The sequence below is a fragment of the Dermacentor andersoni genome, chromosome 6, assembly GCF_023375885.2.
Source record: "Dermacentor andersoni chromosome 6, qqDerAnde1_hic_scaffold, whole genome shotgun sequence".
Classification (NCBI taxonomy): Eukaryota; Metazoa; Arthropoda; class Arachnida; order Ixodida; family Ixodidae; genus Dermacentor; species Dermacentor andersoni.
In genome coordinates, this window is record NC_092819.1 from 46,143,378 (window position 1) to 46,164,047 (window position 20,670).

At 47.1% G+C, this 20,670-nt stretch overlaps 1 protein-coding gene across 1 annotated transcript in view; it reads left to right on the top strand.

The window, feature by feature from the left end:
* The window catches only part of LOC126522117 (uncharacterized), a 40,954-nt gene extending 23,089 nt beyond the window's left edge, over positions 1-17,865 (top strand). Inside the window, exon 3 of the mRNA XM_050170899.2 lies at positions 12,521-17,865. Coding sequence (XP_050026856.1) covers positions 12,521-12,886 — 366 coding nt within the window. The 3' untranslated portion in view covers positions 12,887-17,865. The remainder of the gene's footprint in view (positions 1-12,520) is intronic.
* The last annotated feature ends 2,805 nt before the right edge of the window (positions 17,866-20,670 follow it).

A 20,670-nucleotide genomic window follows, 5' to 3' on the forward strand; every position in this document is an offset into this window, starting at 1 on the left:
GGGCCACTGAACGCACAGAACCCCGCCCCCTTAGGCGAGATTGAGTACTGAGCGCCCGCAATAGCGATTTCAAAACACGTGCGTCAACTTTGTTACACCCCAATGCGTTCATACGACCTGAAGGGAACGCTGACTGTTTTCCCCTAATTTTACTTTGTCTGCATTTTCCGGTTATTTGATCTTCTTCTTGTTATGTGAACATTGCCCTGTTACATTACCACGTTCCTAACACTAACTCCGGTCATACGTTCAAGACACTGCTTTTCCGCTACGCACGCGACTACAGTAAAGCACTGATGATGTAATTCGAGTGTTTAGGTTCTTTGGAACAGCTAAGCTTGGAAGATAACACCAGTGTTACGCACAGCAGTGTGAAAATTACGAAAGGAGAAAGCTTCAGCTCACGTCCTGCACTCAGATTAACGTTGTTGTCTGAAGTGCCGTCGATGCCGTGTACAGGTGCATCAGCGCACGATCCGTGTGGTAACGTTTGTCCCGACATACGTAATGCGTAGCAAAATGAGATACGACACGCTTCTATTATGCGTTTACATACTCGCTTAAATATACATTCCATAATATTTCCAGCGTACTCTCACTGCAGTATAAAGTCTAGTGATAAGCATGTGTACGCTTTAAGTGGGACGCCAAGAAGTATTATGTGCCTGCTATATAGGCCCCTGCAGGCGCAAGAGATGGCGGGGGGACAGACGGGTACAACGTGCTGCGCTGAACCTTCCCGATAAGACATAAGTAATGGCACAGCTTTCTGGCTGCGCCCACGTAATTAAGGACGAACCTGACGCCTACCTACTGCCAGTGCTAGCGTCAGCTTGAGACGGCCAGCCGAGCACCAAAAGACAAAACAACGAGAAAAATATAAAAAAAATTACGTAAATTACACACCACTGTCACACGCCTCCAGGCTAAAGCAAAAAACAAACAAGAAGAAAAAAACGCAGAAACTAACCTATGGCGTGATAAAGGCTGTACAGCAAAGGTAGCAAAAGGTTTTTCTTTTTTCCGCACATTTGGTTCAAGATTTTCTCTGTTACTTTCTTCTGGTGATTCTACGCTATATTGCTATTTCGTGCACGAGGCCATGCAACCACAATACCGGGCCGGCGTCGTTTCCAAAAAAGCGACAACTCTCCACATAATGACGCTCTTCATAGCGTCGTTCTCGGTGCGCGTGCCTACCCGTACCGTTCCATCGATCGACGCGACGAGCGCTTTCCTGGGCTGTTCGTATAGCTGTTGGCACTCGCGGTTTCCGCTGTTTGAGTGGAACACCCGCGGCTTTCTGACCCGTAACCAACCGCCCGCGGGGAGCCTTGTACCTCATTTGAGAGAAGGTAGCTAGAGGAGAGAAAGAGAATGGGGGTTTAGCCGCTTGTAGGTGGGACCGTGGGAAGGGGAGAGGTGCTATTAGACTCCGCATACGTGAAAGGCCAGCAGAGTGTTTTTGCTCGCTTTACCTGAGTATAAAAAGTCCCAGCGAGCGCATGATTTCGCAGCTCGCGTGACCCACTTTATAGCAATGTTTGTGGGGTTTCTTTTTTTTCTTTTGCGGTGTCGCGCTCAGCGAGTGGGCTCTAGCCCATCCTCGGCTCATAATCTGCGGTGGTGTTGCGGAGGTGTGTGTAGCCGTCGCTGGGGCGGAAGCTCACGTAGTGGCTTGTGTAGCGCGTATCGGCGATAGTGTAGGACAGAAAGCGAAAAAAAAAAACTCACCATTATTTGAGTGATTCTTCTATTTCTTTAGGTTTGTTGTTTCATTTCTGGTTTCATTTGTTTCGGTACAATCTTGGGATGGTTCTTGGAGGCTTTGTTTTCGTCATGCGCGGTCGAATCAATAAGCCGTGTGGTAAGAGCATGTAGGAGGTGATATTTTGCCACGAACAGATTATGACTCGCAGGAAATAGCGGAAAACCGCAGGCTGCGTGTAAGTCAACAAAATAGACGCGTGCGTAAATAATGCACCAATATTAGATGTATCCACAAAAGTGTGACCAAGCGTGTGCTCATGTGTTCGCCAGCGTGATCGTAGCCGCCATCGGCTAGATCTCGTTCATGCGGAAAATACCATGTGCACAGTCACGAGAAAACAGTGTGATCATAGGACGTACAAGAGAGAGAGAGACAGAGTGAGAGAAAGATACGACCTAGAGATAGCTTTCTGACTTTACTGCAGTGCTTATAAAGGGGCACTACATAGGTGTTTCTTTGGAATGTTTGGATGCCAGCCTCAAGGACGTGTTTGTTGACGGAAGCGGTGTCGACATCACTCACCACAAATTGGCCGATCATACTTTTTTTTTGTTCCTTTTTTCTGTGAGCGAGGTTGTGCATGACTGTGCCGGAGTGGCGAGAACAACAGTTATGCGAGAAGGGCATAAGGGAGAGAGAGAAATCTTGAAAGAGGGAAACATCTGGAAAGCTTGACGGGAGAGAAAATAGAAAGGAGAGAGACCGTCGGATGGCAGTGATGGTGAGGGTTAACTACAGCGATCTATGTACATATGCTACAGAGGTCTGCAAGCGTTTTAGCTAGCCTGACCCGCACCTGCTTGTTGCCGGTTACGATCCTTTCTTGCTTCCTGGTGAAATGCTTGTTAGCTGACCCAACGCAGGGGACATAGCCCGAGAAAGACAGAGGAACAGACACACGGGCACATTGCGAAGAAGCATGTCACTGTAAACATCGATAACGAATGGGCAGTGCACACCGTCTCTAGCTCCACCATTTCGCTAACAGGAGCGAGATAAAACCTGCATTCGAAAAACTCTGACCATGCATACACAAATGACGGCTGTGATTACGGAGGCATTGATTAAATCACGGGCTGCCTGGGATGTGAGCTTCATAATAATGTTGTCAGTTTTCTGCGAGCATATGCTGTCAGCCTTTAGCTAATTCATATGCATTCCTGTTAATAAACATCATACGCAGAAATAGGGGCATTGCAGTGCCTTCTTTAGGTATGCGTTAAGGTAGTTTAACAGCGGAAAACTAGACCCCTAAAGCGAAAGAAATAATTGAAGTGATTATGCAAGATTTCACTTAGTAAATCAGCGAGGCAGTGGAAAAGTAGTGTAGGCGTATATAAAGCGACCACACGAGAACGGAGTATATGGGGCTAGAGTTAAAAGGAAGAAATTATTCTTTCCCGTGCTCTAACGAAAGTGTGTCGATTTTCTTCTTTTAGCAGCATGTTAAATATAACTAGTAATTCTCCCCTATGCCTTCGCCGGCTTCGTTGTCTGTTTGCTTCATATTGTTTTAACTAGGGGGACGACGACGAAGTGTTTCTATCATAGAACGCTTGTACCTTTGTCTCGCTTTGTTTATTTCCAAACTCTTGGAGCTGCCGCTCCCTTGTTGCGCCAATGGATGAAGAAGCCCTCGAAGACCTTCCTGGAGTCAAGCCATCACGTGATGTCGCGTCCAGGAAACGTGGAAATGCGTCAAGTGACATGGACAGCGAGGCAACCGAGTTGTACTCGGACAGCGTCGACTCGTCGGACGACGATTTCACACTTGTCATGAGCCGAACCACAAAAAGAAGACTGCTACGGAGGTCATCGTCGCCAAGTGTCTCCACCGTGAAGACAACACCACAGCGCTGGCCGTACACCATGCTCTTCATGCCTGTGGACCCAGTGTCCAATCTGCGACTCCTAAACAGGCAAGTCCTTTCTGCGTTTCTTGAGGGAATCGCGCCAAACGAGATAAAGGACGTGAGAATAAACTCGCGGAAGAATGTCCTCGCAGTAGATGTTCTACACCGTAGTGCACTGCAAAGCCTACGGCACGTAACGGAGATCGACAAAATACAAGTGCGATCCATCATACCTACAGGCTGCAATGGCTCTGTCGGCGTCATTTATGATGTCGATATTTCTATACCAACCGACGACTTACCTATATTAATAAAGCCAACTACAGAAGGCACTCTTATCACGCACATCACCAGACTTGGCAACACACGTTGCCTGAAGCTGTGGTTTGAGGGCGACAGCCTTCCCTCACACGTCAAAGTTGGCCACGTCCGCCAGCCAGTCCGCCCATACGTACCGAAGCCCCTGCAGTGCTACAAATGCTGCAAGATGGGACACGTAAAAGGAGTCTGTAGGAATAAACTCGTGTGCCCACGGTGCGCTGAATCTCATTCAGCAGATGCCTGCCGCGCAACTGTGTTGAAGTGCCCTAACTGCCATGGTACTCATGAGGCCTCATCCAATGATTGCCCGCGGGTGAGGAACGAGCGAGCAGTGCTTAAACGTATGGTACGGGACCATTCAACACACAGAGAGGCTGCCGCTACTCTCAGGCGACGACGACATCGCCATCGAAGAGCATCACGAAGAGTAACATCTACTGAAAGATATACACCATCATCTTCCGGCAAAGCGGCTACCGTATCAACGCCGACTTCCACAAAGACAGACACTGCGAAAACGAAGAAAGGGGCAAGACTCGCACCTCCTGAAGAGTGGCCAACACTTCCACGAGCACAACCTGCATCGGAGTCACATCAAATTGCGCCGCCCTCAATGACCTCACGAACCGAGGATGCGACGACGACTGAGGATCGCCAAGTCATAGTGATGCTAAAATCACTTATGGACGCCATGCGTATTCTACTGAGCACCATGAAAACCCCGTCTGCACAGAGCGCATTGCAGGTGCTGGACACCTTGAGTCCGGTGCTTGCGGCTCTAGGGTAAAACCACGGCCCGAAAATTGCCGTCGTTTCAAGAGGAGGTCAAGAAGGCATCTGTCTTTCAGTGGAACGCCAGAGGGCTTAAGTCACGCATGTCCGACTTCAGACAGTTTGTATTTACGCACCAATTCCCCATTATCGTGATTTGCGAACCCAACCTATCAGCTCCCATCAGACTGTCCGGGTATGAGTGCTTTATGTCCTCTGCCCACGGAGAGTGCAGCAAGGTCGTTGTGTTTATACGCCGTGACTTGACTTATGTACATCACACAGTGCCTCCTGACGAAGCAAATCAATACGTTTGCTTAACGGTGAAGAAGAAAAAGCTCACGTTCACAATTCTTGGAGCCTATTTATCTCCAACAAGCCGTCTGGATTGTGAGCGCTTACGGGGAATTTTGACATCGACTCCACAGCCGTGGGTGCTCACTGGTGACTTTAACGCCCACCATTACCTATGGGGAAGCTCCAAAGTGAACTCTAGAGGCAGAACGTTGGTGTCCTTTGCCTATGAACTCGAATTATGCTTGTCAAATGATGGAAGCCCTATTTTTCTGCGTGGATCAGCGTATAGTAGCTGCTTGGACCTTACCTTCGTTTCACGTTCGCTTTCGAGAAGAGTGCACTGGTTCTCGGATTTAGAAACGCGGGGTAGCGACCACATCCCAACCTATTTGAAGATCGAAGGTTTGACTAGCTCCAAGTCCTCCAGAACCGTACAGTGCACCGATTGGCATAAATACAAAATAATAATGGAAGACTGTTGTCGTGACGGCACCTCCTATAACCTACAGGGCGCGATAAAGGATGCCATACATACAACCACGCATTTGCTTTCGAAGAGTTCTTCCCGCACCGATTTCGACATCGAACTAGCGAAACTTCGAGCAATTCGCCGTCGTGCGGAGCGAAGATATAGACGCACGAAGTCCAATTATGTTTTGAGATTGGCTAGACGAACACAAAAGAAAATACAGCGTCACATGAACAAGCTGGCTTCGCGACAATGGGTATCCTTTTGCGAGTCCCTGGATCCGCGAAAACCTTTGTCGCTTATATGGAAGACTGTTCGTGGCCTTCGCACAACCTTTGGTCAGCGCCACCTGTTTAAATCTCTGGCACTCCATCTACAATGTAGAGATATTGATGTCGCTGAATCTCTCTGCAGAAAGATTGCTGGCGAAACAAATTCCGATGGAACGGGTACGGGAACGCTCGACCACCCACCGTTCTCACGCGATCCCCGCATGGAATGCCCTTTTTCTATGGAAGAACTAGAAGCTGCGCTGGCTTTGTGCAGGCGTTCTTCAGCGCCAGGACCTGACGGCATTACATACCGTGCCCTGTGTAAGCTAGGAGACCAAGCTCGGAAGGCACTCTTGCTCCTGTACAACGACTCCTGGCAGACGGGTACGGTTCCGCAAGAATGGAAGTCAACTCGCCTCATTCCACTTCTGAAAGCTGGCAAGTCGCCCTTGGACATTTCCTCATACCGTCCGATAGCACTTGCCAGCTGTGTCGGAAAAACAATGGAAAGAATGATTTTAACACGTCTAGAATGGTACTTAGAGTACTATGAAATCTACCCAGATGCTATGGCCGGATTCAGACGCGGTCGTTCGTCAACAGACAACGTTGTTGACTTGATAACATTTGTGCAACACCAAAAGGCCTGTAAGCGACTATCTGCTGCTCTGTTTCTAGACGTTAAAGGGGCTTATGATAATGTCACCCATGAAGCCATCCTTAGCACGTTAGAAGCTGTCGGACTTGGTGGTAAGATGTATATGTGGGTGTGCAGCTACTTACAGAGGAGACCATTCTATGTAGACACAGAAAATGGCCCGACATCCGAGCATTACGGTAGCCGAGGAGTCCCTCAAGGCGGAGTGCTTAGCCCGACTCTTTTCAATCTCACCCTCTGTGGATTAGTTGACAACCTGCCAAGCACCGTACGACTTTCGATCTATGCGGACGACATCTGCATTTGGACATCAAGTGTGACACGACTTCAGCTTCGCGCTCGGCTTCAGAAGGCTGCCACAATGACATCTTGCTACCTTCGTGAACAAGGACTCGAAATTTCATGCGGAAAGTGCGCAATGGTGGCATTCACGAGGAAGCCAATGTCTGGTTACGGCGTATCTATTAACGGACAACTTATATCATACAGCAGAAGTCACAGGTTCTTGGGAGTCGTAATTGACAGAGACCTGTCTTGGACTCCGCACGTCAATTACGTGAAAAAGCGGCTGACTGCTATCTGTCACCTGTTCAGGTTCCTTGCAGGAAAAAGTTGGGGAGTATCTGTACACGCTATGTTACAGCTGTACATGGCGTTGTTCGTTGGATTCCTGCGATACAGCCTGCCTGCAATATCCAACACCTGCAAGTCTAACCTACGTACGATACAGAGTATTCAAGCCCAAGCCCTTAAGATATGTCTTGGCTTACCACGCAGTGCATCAACGGCTGAAACCATTGCCCTTGCGCAGGATTACCCAATCACGACGCACATTACCGTTGAGACAATGCGCATGCACCTCAGGCATTATGCTAGGACCCCTTCCCACCACTTGGCGAGCCTCACTGCTGCAAGGCCCTGCTCGACATTTAGCGGCATTGTCAGTGCACATCGTGCGTCGTTTACTTCAGGGTACGCACCTGCGGCCAAGCCAGCGCTTCCTCCGTGGTGTTTGAGCCGTCCACAAGTACATCTAATGATTCCAGGACTACAGAAGAAGACAGATCTACCGGCCTCTGCTCTAAAACAGTTGACCTTACTTCTTTTGCATGAAAAGTACAGCAACCACGTCCACATATATACCGATGGATCAACTACGTCGTGCAGTTCCGGTGGTGCCGTGGTGATACCAACGCGAGGAATGACACTGCGCTTCAAGACATCGCATGTCACGACCTCAACGGCGGCAGAACTAACGGCCCTGCGTCGAGCGCTGGAATTCATTGAATCTGAAAGAGCTAGAAAATGGGCTGTGTTCTGTGATTCAAAACCGGCATTACAGTGCACGCAGTCAGTTCTCCGACACGGATGCCATGACCAACTGACATACGAAATCGCGAAACTTTACCATCATGTCCAACAAAAAGGTCACGAGGTCGTTTTTCAATGGGTACCTGGCCATTGTGGAATCAGTGGCAATGATTCCGCCGATAACGCTGCTCGCACAGCACATCCGGAAGAGCAGAGCGTTCCAATTCCGCTTTCGAGGACAGACGCCGCTAGGCAGCTTCGATACCTGGCACGCAGTCTCACACTGACCGAGTGGAACTCACCAAACTTACGACTCACACGACTGCATCGACTAAACCCCTCCCTGCAACTCCGGCCTCCACTCGGACTTCCTCGACGTGAAGCTACACTTCTCTGTCGCCTTTGGTTAGGAGTTGCCTTCACAAAGGCATACTCTACATTAATTGGACAGACTGACAGTGGAGCATGCGAGGTCTGTGGCACGGAAGAAAACATCGACCACCTGCTGTGCCACTGTCCACGATACACCCCTGAGAGACAAGAACTTGCCAAAGCTTTTCATAAACTGGACAATCGGCCGCTTTCTGTGCAGGTGCTGCTGGAACACCGCCCCCATCGCCCGTCGGCCCATAAAGCGGTGAAGGCACTTTTGTGCTTCTTAAGGACGACGAGCTTGTGCGACCAACTGTGACTATTAATGTAATTTCTGTAAGGCCACACACGTCAGCGAACTCACTGCAATTTCCTTCTTTCCTTCCCTCCTCTCTCTCCCTGTTATCTTTGTTATCCCCCTTTCCCTTTCCCCCGGTGTAGGGTAGCCAACCGGACATGATTCTGGTTAACCTCCCTGCCTTCTTCTTATCTCTTTTCCTCCTCCCTTGTTTGAACTAACGAAAATGCTGAGCCTTTCCATTCTTTTCACTCATTAGCAAAATACAGGTCGTGCTGCGTTGCGCTAAGCAGCAATTATTCCGCATTGAATAATTTAATAACTAAATGGACTACATATATAAGACACGCCTATTTTGCGCACTTGAGGCTTCGGCAGTCTTGGGGATTCACGCTGATCGTATAAGCCTCTGCGTGAAGCCTTGACGAGTGCGGTTTAGTAATTGTTTGGCTTCTGTCTGGGGGAAAGAACAAAAAGCTGTCAGCCTTATCTTGTTTATCTTTGCATTCGTGCATCCTATATTAAGAGGATCCCGAGATTGGACCAAGGGTGGATTCCGTTGCGCAGTGTCTTACGTAGGTCGTGCTCTTTTGTCTTGGCACGGAACTTTGCTTGAACAAAGTTGAAGCCAACTGTCACTGAGGTCTTAGAACACAAATCCAAGTGAGTCGTTCTTAAACAAAGTAAAATCTTTCCTCATTGGCAAAAAATTGACGCAACATTTCTGCTTTGTGCAGTAAGCTGTTTACGTATGACGTGTTCTCCCTAAAGTTCTCCGTGTTCTGGTCTAAATATTATCTCAAAAATTCAAAATAACGGGGTGTCTCTTGCTGATTGTCGTTAGTTCGCTCGCGGCACCTACCGTTCGTGTGGCGTAATGTGATGCGACCACGCTCCTGTATGATTCGTGTTGAAATACGCTGATTGTTCGAACAATCTGGTCAGAAAGTAATTTGTGCTATTACACCTATTGCATAATTGCATCAAAAATAGAAACGGTTGGGGCAGTAAGTGTCACTGCTAAGCGAAAGTGACTTTTGTCAAGTGCAGCCGCGTAAGAATCATTTAACGCGTTCGCGCGCATCGCTCATTTCTAAGCTAATATCTGCTTTCAGATACCCATTATAGGCACCACGCAATATTTGTGATCTAATTAATAAGCAATCGACCTTGATCTTATTATTTAACAAATCGTCATATCATAGGAATGAGTCGCCCATGGCCTTGTTGGAGAGTGCAAGAGAAGCCAAGGAATTAAAGGAAGACTTCAAATGCGTTTCATTGCTGAAGTCCAGAATGTATACCGACATATGCTTTCCTCGCCGCCAGTTTGAGTCTTACGTAGGGCTGTCCCACCGAGGTCTTCAATGGCCAAAATTTCACGCAGGAACCAAAATACGAGTGACGCAACGTTGAGCCTACTGTCGGTCACATCAGAGCCGTATACGCCACTCTATGGCGTCACAGTCGGTCCTGTTAGACAGGCGTTTGACAAAAGGACACCACACGTAGCGATGACTTGCTCTTGCGGTGAATCCTCTGTGAGCTGACACTATTGCACCACTAATGCCACATATATATTCGCATTCCGTAACGCGAAGAGGTTGCCTTAGGCATGACTATTCAGCCCAGATATTTCGGTTCCTTGATTTGTGAAGCAAGCCTATGCGGTTTCATTACGACGTCAGTGCGTCTTCTTTTCTTTTCATCACAGTCCTACTTTTGTAATATATGCAAATCATTCTTTGATGCTGCGTGCCGATTTTAGTCAATATTCTGACGACTCAGGCCCTCTGATCTGTAGGCAACTTTTTTTTTCCCGTTGCTTTCGTGTCGCAAACCCGTGAACGTTGCTTCCGCTGATGCGAGGCGACAACGCCCTTTTCCGGATTGTACTCTGTCTTGACGTTCGCAATCACCGTACATAGTCGGTCGTCTTTCACAAGTCTTCCCACGAAACGTGATTCCGCCAGCGCTATTTTGCAGGGTTATTACCGGAATAAGTAATAAGATTACGGGTAAGTCACCGCGTATAGTCGAGGCTATTTGAAGAATGTCAGCAGTGGAATGCACACAGTCCCACATCGCATGTTTCCATAAATCTTTCAAGACGAGACCCAGCAGAAAGAACGAGCTACGAAGTAACGATGGTGCAAATGTTATTCACGGCAATGCTGTACGTATGCACGCTGTCGCTAGAGCTTCGTGCCAAGACTGCATTTGAAATGGAATCGTCTCGTGAATCTTTTCTAACATTCGAGTCACGATTTCTTCGTCCTGCAGCTGCACTCGTCGTCGACAGCCGTCCCGTCAATAAATGGTCGCAATAAAGTACTTCGTATCAGATTGTGCCGAGTATTTTCTTTAATGAATAATGTAGGACAACCTTGTGAATATTTATCTGGCGGGAGACTGAAGGCGCCAGTTGTTTCCATGAAAACGTATAGCATAATGCAGAACACACCCAGCGATATGCACTGTTGTTTTAGTTTCAATGTTCCAGCGCGTCTATAAGGACAGATTTTGACATCTTCATATTTTGTTATCACATCACCATCGGAAAGTATGAATACACGATTCACTCGCATGCATACTAGCCGCCTTAAACTTCTAACTTTTTTGTTTGCTACTTATTTCGCAACGTCCTTCCAAAAGACTCTTCTTTGCCTGATAATGATGACTGGATCTATTTTATCTTTTAGTTTTTCATTTCATGTTCATGTTGAATACCGATAAAGTATGAAGAACACGCCTGTTCATTACCAATCTGTTACAGTTACATGGAAATATAAAGAAGTGCCAAATTTAGTTGCCTTCCTCTTCTACGTGCGTGTGCGTGCGTGCGTGCGTGCGTGTGTGTGTGTGTGTGCATGTGCGTGTGCGTGTGCGTGTGCGCGCGCGCGTGTGTGTGTGTGTGTGTGTGTGTGTGTGTGTGTGTGTGTGTGTGTGTGTGTGTGTGTGTGTGTGTGTGTGTGTGTGTGTGTGTGTGTGTGACAAATGCAATTTAGTTTACATTGTAATGCAATAGTTCGGATGTGTTTTTGAAACGCGAACGACACTCGAGTTTTAAATTTTTCGCTGTTTATGTCCGTTTTCAGAAACCTAACATTCAACAATGCATTACATTCAAACCCGCATTTTGTCGGTATCTGGCAAGACCATTCATGTTAGTTTGAAGGAAGGGATACTGGAACAAAACAATGTACGAACGAACGATTCCTTCGAAAGGCCCTGTCAAGTAAAAGAAGCAGGGTCCAGAGGGCACTGAGTATTTTGTACGAGTTTATTTGTTTGCTTCATCACGGTGATAACGTCGTCTTAGGAGCAATGACTCGCTGATCATTCCCTCCTTAATTAGGTTTTAAAGCTGTTACACTAATACCGTTTGTGTGTAAAGTTTCAATTTTAGTGGGCAAACGTTTCTCACCTGGTCTCCCGCCTGTATCTTACATTAGGTAAAATCACTAACGTCATCGATGACACACGCCTCATTCAGAAAAAAATATTCAAGAAAATCGGCCTACCAGGGGCTGTTTTCTAGGAGCGCGTCGACCCCTAACTGACGCCGCTGTGCGCCAGAGCACAATGTTTTCAACCATTCATTCACTTGCGCGCTAATATTATTGTTGTCGTTGTTCCTCTACACAAGTGGCGCATACCCACCGTGGGAGAACGGCCAGTAATTGGGCGTTTTGCAGAAATTGATGGTAATACATTTGTTACAGCTACATCTTTCTTTATATTCCGCTTGTTTCTTCCTCTCCTACTATACATTAGATAGAATATGAGTGTTGTTGTTGTTGTTGTTGTTGTTGTTGTTGTTGTTGTTGTTTGCCTGAGTGGTCGTGGATTGGCCATGATTCGTGTGGTTAAATTAAGCGCGTAAACACAATGGAATTAACAATACGGATGGTAAAACTCATAATTTATGTTTTTTTAATTAAATTCCCAACCTTATGTGAACCATGATGATGACGGTGATGATAAAGCGACTGCTAGCCTTCGATAACGAATCATGCGAGGTTGGTCAAATTTCTCAGCGTGCGTTCAAGCCTACCACGAGTGGAAGAGCGATGTGACGGTGATTCCCTTACGCGTGTCTGCACGTGTGTGGCCGCCACGCGCAGGTGGAGTTCGACGACGTGTTCGCCGAGCCCGAGGGCACGTACTCGCTGAACGGCGTCTGGAAGGCGGCCACGCTCACCTTCACGCACACCAAGAACATCTGCTACCGGGCGCTGAGCCTCCTGTGCGCCGTGCCCCTGGCGCTGATCGTGGGCATCAGCTTCGCGTGCCTGTCCTTCCAGCACATCTGGTGCATCGGGCCGGCCATCCGCCACTGCCGCGTCAACTGCCACGTGGTTCGCCAGTACATGCGCATCATCCTCGAGTCGTGCTGCGCGCCGTGCTTCTACGAGATGGGCCTGGTGCTCAGCAGGATCCGCGTGCACCACGTCCAGAACGGGGACAGGCACCACATGGAGCCCATCTAGTCTGGGGCCGGTGGACACCGGTCGCGGCGCGCTGGGCAGGGCGACGATAATAGGCAGTTTTAGCGCAGCGTTTGTACGGTCTTGCCGTTACCGGTACCGGCGGCGACGACTGCGCATCCACATCGAGAGAGAGCGAGAAACAACTTTATTAAAGTGAAAACAAGTATCACGGAGGCATGGGGGTCAGGCGGTGCCCGGCCGCCGCCACCTCCTCGGCTCGCTTAATGGCCCCTGAGTCGCACGTCGAGGCTATAGTCCCACAGCATGCACATGCACACAGTTTACCGGGCAGAGTCATAGCAGTCGACATCGGTAATGGTAACGATAATACAGTAATGCTACGGTTAACAAAACTGTTGATGTCACGCTAACGTACCGTCAGCATAATTTTAAACACGAACAGTAACGAACGCCTCTTACGCGTAATTACGTGGAAGTGCGACGCCTAATCACTCTGTAGCCGCTTTCTATGCATGAAGAAGTCCAAATTGTACGTTTTCGAGTTTGAATTGGGCCACTGATACAAATGTAGGTGAAATTTCAAACAGAATAATGCATTGCAGTAGTTTCGGAATTGTTCGCGTTTGAAGCATATCCTTATACTAAAGCCCCGGTTGAACGTGACAGGGACCAGCGAGTTGGCGGTCGGTCAAAGATTACTTCCCTTGTACAATTCGGAGGAGTATCACCGGCACCGCATCCCGTGCATTGGGTGCACGCTAAAAAACCCCGGGTGGTCTAAATTAGTCTGGAGTCGCCCACTATGGCATGCCTCATAATCAAATCGCGATTTGGCCACGTAAAACCTCACAATGTAATTTTAATTTTACGGGCACCACCTGACGTCATGAACGTCTTGACTTATCTATAGCTTTCCTAACATAGTTGGAGACAAGTGGATCAGTATAGATGGCAGATTCTTCCCGTGTTAGCTGTACAAAATTGTAGCGGCTACGATAACGTCAATACATACTCCCTCTAAACTTGGCTCTTACGTGGTAACGTCGAAACGACAAGTTTTTTCCTCTTTAATACGCCTCGTACACGAATGTAGCGAGGTAGACGGCGAGCAAAGCTCGTGCCGGTCCCATCTCCCCCACTCTCCACGAGACATTGTCAAACCGTTTCTCGTCCCATTACAATGCTACAGAAAGCGAGGTTCGTTGTACTCCCTCCGCGCTCGATTAGACAAAAAGTTTTTGGCTGCGCCTTTAACATTGAGGTGCGTTCTCCAGCTTGACTTAACAAAGCTGAAAGTGTACTCGATTGTAAGCCACTTGATTGCAGTTTCAGCTCTTCCGTGCTAATTAACTGTTCCTCGCCCTGTTGAATGACGCTACATTTGTCATCAAAAAGAGCGTCGACTGTCCGGTGCTGCGCGCGACCAGCATGTCTCGTACCTACCATGTGTGTTCTGCTTCAGCGTAGGTGAAGCTAAGGGCATTGCGTTGCGATTACCACCATAGTGTATTAGCCTTCGGACTCGAGTGTTCTCTTGCATTGCCTAAGCAGATGCCCATGAGATGCCTTTAGGTTTGGATATAGTCACCTGCTTGACTAGCAGAAAACAAAAGACGCCGGTTTTCTTTCTTTCTTTCTTTCTTTCTTTCTTTCTTTCTTTCTTTCTTTCTTCCTTTCCTTCTTTCTTTCTTTCTTTCTTTCTACAATGTTTTGTGCATTGGGAGAAGGTCTTTATAATTGCTAAAGCAATGCTGTCATTCCCGACAAACAGATAAGTTAACTGAATTCAACGACAAGACCGTTCGCCGAGTGATTGGTTGTGGGTAAAACATTTGGAAGTACCTTCGCGGTGAAGCCCGCTTACGTAAGTGCATCAGGTAAATGGATTGCCGCATTTTATAGTCTTGGAATGTCAGCGCTTCCCACGAATGTAGCAAGAAGATGCATCTGAAGTCGGCGCATTTATGAAGTCTGAATAAATTCCGCTATAAGAAGTGAACAACTTTGACCGCCTTGGAAGCAAAACAACACATGTAATTCACACCTTTGGTATCCGTTTTTAACAGCCGTTGAAAATTAAATAAATTGCAGATAACCACGCTTTATGCAGCTAGGAAGACCGAGTGCTAATCAGTTAAAACTCAAGCTCTGTCAACCATGTTTTCACCTTTAAAATACTCATGGCGTCCGACCAGCATTCTTTTTGTGCCCTAAAACAGCCCTCATCGAATGCCTAGAGAAATATCTTAGTCGAAAAGTCCTAATGGTTAGACTGTATGCTTAATATAGCTAAGCCTTCAGTTTCACCTTCGAAGAAACGGAACCTAGCTATCGTATCGTCACCTTGTTGAATGTCGTCATTCAGCTCGACTATCGTATTTACACATCTACTCAAATAACCGGTGCATGTGTCACACATGTTTCATACACAGGGACCAAGCACGTAAATCAACATTTCCATATCTTGTTTTCGGTGCCTGAAAGCAGCGCCATCGATGTAATATCCTTTCTTTGCTGCTGTGACTGTAACAAAAGGCGACATCTACCGAACTTTTCCTTGTGAAACTGTAGTTCGGATTCTATCACGAAGTTTTGTTTTCTGAGCGATAAGATAGCCGGGGGGGGAGGCATTTTGGAAGTCACGTCTGTAGTCATTTCCCCAGTGATGTCATGGGAGTTTGCGTGAAGTTAGCAGTATTAGTATTTCCGTGGGTGACACTGTGTTATCAATAAGTTGCACAAGCAAGAATTCATCTTAACGCCCACAATTACACCTTTTTATTTCGATGGAGGATTCTCAGACGACATAGTGTTTTATATGTATTATACTTAAACTGTAAGGCCTGTCATCTGAAAGAATAAATATATGTACTCGTGGTTAGCTAAAACATATCGTGTTCTCCACAACTAATTACATGTTCGGCTGCATAACGCATCTTGGATACAATGTTTAATTTTTTATTTCTCCTTTGTTTCTGTCATGCCAACCACTTTGTGCATTTTAGATATGCAAAGATATATAATAAAAGAAAGAAAACATGCAATATTACTGCCTATGCGTTCTTAAAGAGAATCATTTTTATTCTTGTGAAAAACAATCACGTGAAATGAGATAATGTGCAACCCTTTTCGGATAACGTGCACAGAATGGGTGGCATTGGCTATAATAGCCGTAGGACGCTACAAAGTATATTGAAAGGTAGTAAAATTCCATCCACGTGGTTTCCACACTTATCTCTCTCTGTCTCTCGCTCCTCTTTTCTATTTTTCTACCCGTATCTTAACGTGAGAGATTACTCGATTCGACTGCGCGAAGGATAACTTGCCGCACATTTTCGTCAGAAATGAGCACTTATTTTGCTATCCGTCGCCTTTAAAACTAATCTAAATGGCTGTATTGTCTTTGCTTATAAACGTGTTTTAGTGCTAACACATTCCTTTGCTTCATTCTTACCTCGTTCGTCTCTCGACATGCATGTGATGAGCAACTGGAACTTAGTGCCGCATTCGAACAGTTGCTGTTGAGACGCGTTTCAGAAGACAATCTTTTCAGAGTTCGTACATTCGAGAAAACGCCTCTGAAGTATTTAATTTTGTTAAGACAGCTGTTAGCTATCACGGTTCTGTAAAAGAAAAAAAGACATGCCAATGTCCCTGAACCTTAACGCTGTTTCTGCTTCACTTTTAATCATTGTCTCAAATGAGATGTGCTTCACTATTTCGTGCCTTGAGACTGCATGCCTTCACTAACAAGGCGCTGAAGGAGGTTAGTGTTACGGGAAGTTGATCAAGGACGCAGCAGTCGTATGATACGATTCTGCGCGCGATCTGACTTTATCTATATAGCACCAATAACCGCATCCAGTGAGTTCCTGTCCCATTACAGCAGGTTCCTACAAGGTTGAACCTGCTCCAATAAGTTATAACGGGTTTCAACGTTCCGGGCAGTCATTTTTCAACATTGCGTTGATATAGCGCCTCCTAAGACATTTCTTTTTTCTAGCACTATTGAACGGCACTGCATACACAAAAATGTACGCAGTTAAGTAAAAGCCCAAAGCTGAATATCTGCAGCAGAAGTGGGCATGCAACTTGCATTTTTTTTCGGGTAGATGCAATATTCTGACTGCATACCACTATAGGGATTTTTCGTTTTTGTTGTTTTTGTTGTTTTTGTGAAAGATTTGTCTTTACCCAGGTAGGCGCCTAGTTTGGTGCATCTAGTCATTTTGCGTGTCTTCAATGACGTACGGAGTGTATCACTCTCAAGCATGTATGTGACCCCGTGTAGTTTTACTCTTCAGAAATGTATAACCGTTCCCTTGCAATGTGACAGCCTCCGGCTGCTCTAATTAATTACTCAGGATAGCGGGCAATTCCTGCTTGGAACGATAGCTTAGAGCCTCTTATATGCTTTATGAAAATCGCCGTGTCCTTGCGACGCAGAAAGTACCGAAAACATTTTGAAAAGCATTTTGCAATGGCTACAGGTATACATTTACGTGGTTCTCGGTTCGTGCGAGTAAGTGCTTATAATGGTACTTAAGGCAGGTGTCACATTTGCTGCCGTAAGATAATTTTGTCTTTCTTTGTTATTTAGCTGAGCAAAACCAAGATCATTTCTTTATTCGACTGATAAGGGTAATCTCACTTAAAAAATAGTTTTCAGCATTTCTCACCATAATATTATCTCATATAGGGATCACATTTGTTATAGTAGTGCAAACAAAAAATATTTGGTACTGCGAACCAATTTACGTTTTTTACCTTTGTTATTAGTGTACACCGAAACGTCAGAAATGTTTGCTGTTATGGCCTTACGAGCATGTGTCCCAGATGAACCCTGTGAGTGATACTCAAAACCTCGATACATACACACATCTTAAAAAAATATTTGTGTGGTGGGTGAAACCTGTACAGAGCTGTGACGCTGTTTTCTTCATATTTCATACTGCTGCAATGTCCCGTGTCGCCACGATTTGTACTGCAATAAAGATGAATGTTATATCTAAACAGAATGCTGCCTGCGTGAGGCACGCTGCATGTTGTTTTTATTATCACGAGAATTAAGCGCCTTCGACGTTTTCCTCGATCGTTCAGCAAGTTGACAAAGCATTGATAACCAAAACCAGGTAAGTGCACCGAGCACTTTAACCATATTACAAAGAGAGAGAGAGAGAGAACGAAACCTTTATTTGAAGTAGTGACTTCTCAGTCGAGGTGGGAGGGTCCCTTATTCCAGGAAATCTCTGGCTTGGATCGCCCTCCGGGCCCGGGCGACGAGTTCGCGCTGGTCGACCAGGTCCGGCTTGGAGATCGCAGCCTCCCACGCTTCAGCGAGGAGGTTTGGGTCTGCGTCTGCTGCTATTAGTTGCGGTGCTGTGACGCTTGCACGGGTGTTCTTGCATTGCAGGAGGAGGTGCGCCAGAGTGTCTGGCACGTTGCAGTGTGGACAGGTGTAGCTGTACAGCGTCGGGTGGAAATGATGCAGCAAGATTCCGTGGGTAAAGGTATTGCTATGGAGTCGCCTGTAGTCGGTGCCTTCGTTTCTTGTTAGTTTGGGATGTGGTGGAGGGTACACCCTGCGTCCAAGCCGATAGTGTTGTAGTAGTGCTTGGTAAGTTAACGGTATTGTTCCCGTTTCCTCCGCTGACTTGTGTGGGTGGGACCTGTCTAGAATGCCGTGCGGGGAAGCCCGGTTGATGCTTGCGCGGGCCGCGGTGTGTGCCGCTTCATTCCCCTCGAGTCCCTCGTGTCCCGGAACCCACATGATGCAGGTGTAGGGGGGAGGAGTATCGCCACGTTTCAGTAAGTTGATCGCTTTAGTGCAGATCCTACCCTTCATGTAGTTGCGTTCCGCTGCTTGAGAGTCGGTGATGACCACTATGGCATCCTCGCTTGTATGGGTGGCGAGTGCTATAGCGGCCTCCTCAGCCGTGTCCGTGCGTTTGGCGAGAATTGTCGCCAATGCCAGGGTCGTCCCCCTGTAGTCTGTGACGCTGATGGCGAAGGCGTTTCGGCCCGGATACTTGACTGCGTCCACGTAGCGTGCCTGCGGGTCGTTACGGTGCCTGTGTCTGATGGCATTTACCCTGGCGAGCCGTCTGCCTTAATGGTGTTCTATATATCCATATATGCATGTTCTGAGGGATCTGAAGAACTTGTAGATATTCTCGCAGTTTCGATGTGATCTTTTCCTTACGTTCGTCATCGTGTTCTTGATTGGTTACGTATCCTGTGCGTCGGAGGATTGCTCGGCCTGTGGTTGTGAGCTTGAGTCTCTCGATCTGGTTAATAAGTTGCGCTTCCGCGAGTTCTTCCCAAGAGTTGTGAACTCCCATGTGAAGCAATCGGTCAGTGGAGGTAGTTGTCGGTAGTCCTAGGGCGAGCTTCGTGGCCTTTCGTATTAGTAGACCATATTACAAAGAAAAAAAAAATAAAACTGAGGGTTCTTTTTCTACTGCTTCATCGTCGTCGTTGTCTTCTTTCTGTCATTTTTTTTCTCTGTAGCATTCAGAGAAAACTCAGGTTGTCCTTCTACAGCCCATTATCCTATCCATCCCTCTTACCATCAGTAATCCTTCGACATTAATTAACCAAACTGTTTTTGTCACCCACCTATTTACAGTAGACTCTACAAAGGAGAACATTCTCCTCAAGAAGGAGATGTCGCAGAACTAAAGCAATTTCACCCAGGGCAGTGCAATACAGAACAGTAATCAGCGACTCGAAGACGGCTATTAGGAACTTCACAAAGGGCTGGGTCTCCACCGAGGTGGCCAAAATTCTGAACCGCAGAGCAGAAGACTTCAAAAACAGCAAAATTACACGCAAATACCTCAGATGGATCCCGGCACATATGGGAGACGTAACCATGAATGCTCCTCCCAACCTCAACAAGAAGGCCAACCCACCGCGGCACGGACAGTGACGGCCCAACACCCTGCAAGCTCCGGGGAAGGGGCAAGGACTGCGGCGGAGAAGATGGAGAAGACGGAGGAGGCGACGACGACGAAGAAGCGATAAAAGACGACAGGGACAGACTGGTCACGTACCACGACATACTGACACACTACACGAAACAAAGAGAAGCATACCCACAACCCCACAAACAACACGACAGGTCTCAAGAAACAGATTGGAGAAGGTTGCAAACCAGAACATTCCGAAACCCAGTACACTTAAACAGAATAAATTCATCACAATACCCAGACGCGAGCTGCAAGCTCTGCAAACACGAATACGCAGACATGGCACACATCTTATGGAAGTGCACACAGATGAGATTAGTATATGTAGAGGACAAGATAGAACCGGACCTTCTCGAGGAGCGATGGCTAAGCGCTCTGACTAGCTCGGAAGTTCACGACCAATTATGGGCTATCCAGAGGGCCCGGGAAGCGGTGGAAAGGCAATGCCTCACCGCACATAATGCCCGGGTGGCCTGAGCCCGGGCTGGCAACCTCGCAGGTTCTTTTCCCATTAAAGTTTTTTTTCCGTCCGTCCGTGCATTTATCACAATTATTAGTTTCTTTTCTTCCCGCCATTCGCCATTTTTTCTCACGCCGCCGCTGTAAGTGCGTTACTGTCAAATCTCGGCGACAGATAATAATAAGTATAATAAGTATAACAGAAGGAATAGAGTCGGGACAATGGCCCATGAAGCACATGCTGCACACGGCACGTGAGGCGCGCTTCCTATTTCGGACTGCCCAATTCCGCCATGTTGTCAAGTTCCGCTGTGTCGGTGTTTCGAGCCAATTACGCGCGGCGTAACCGCTCTTTGGACTAATCAGAGATGACAAGATGGGCAAATAGTGTAA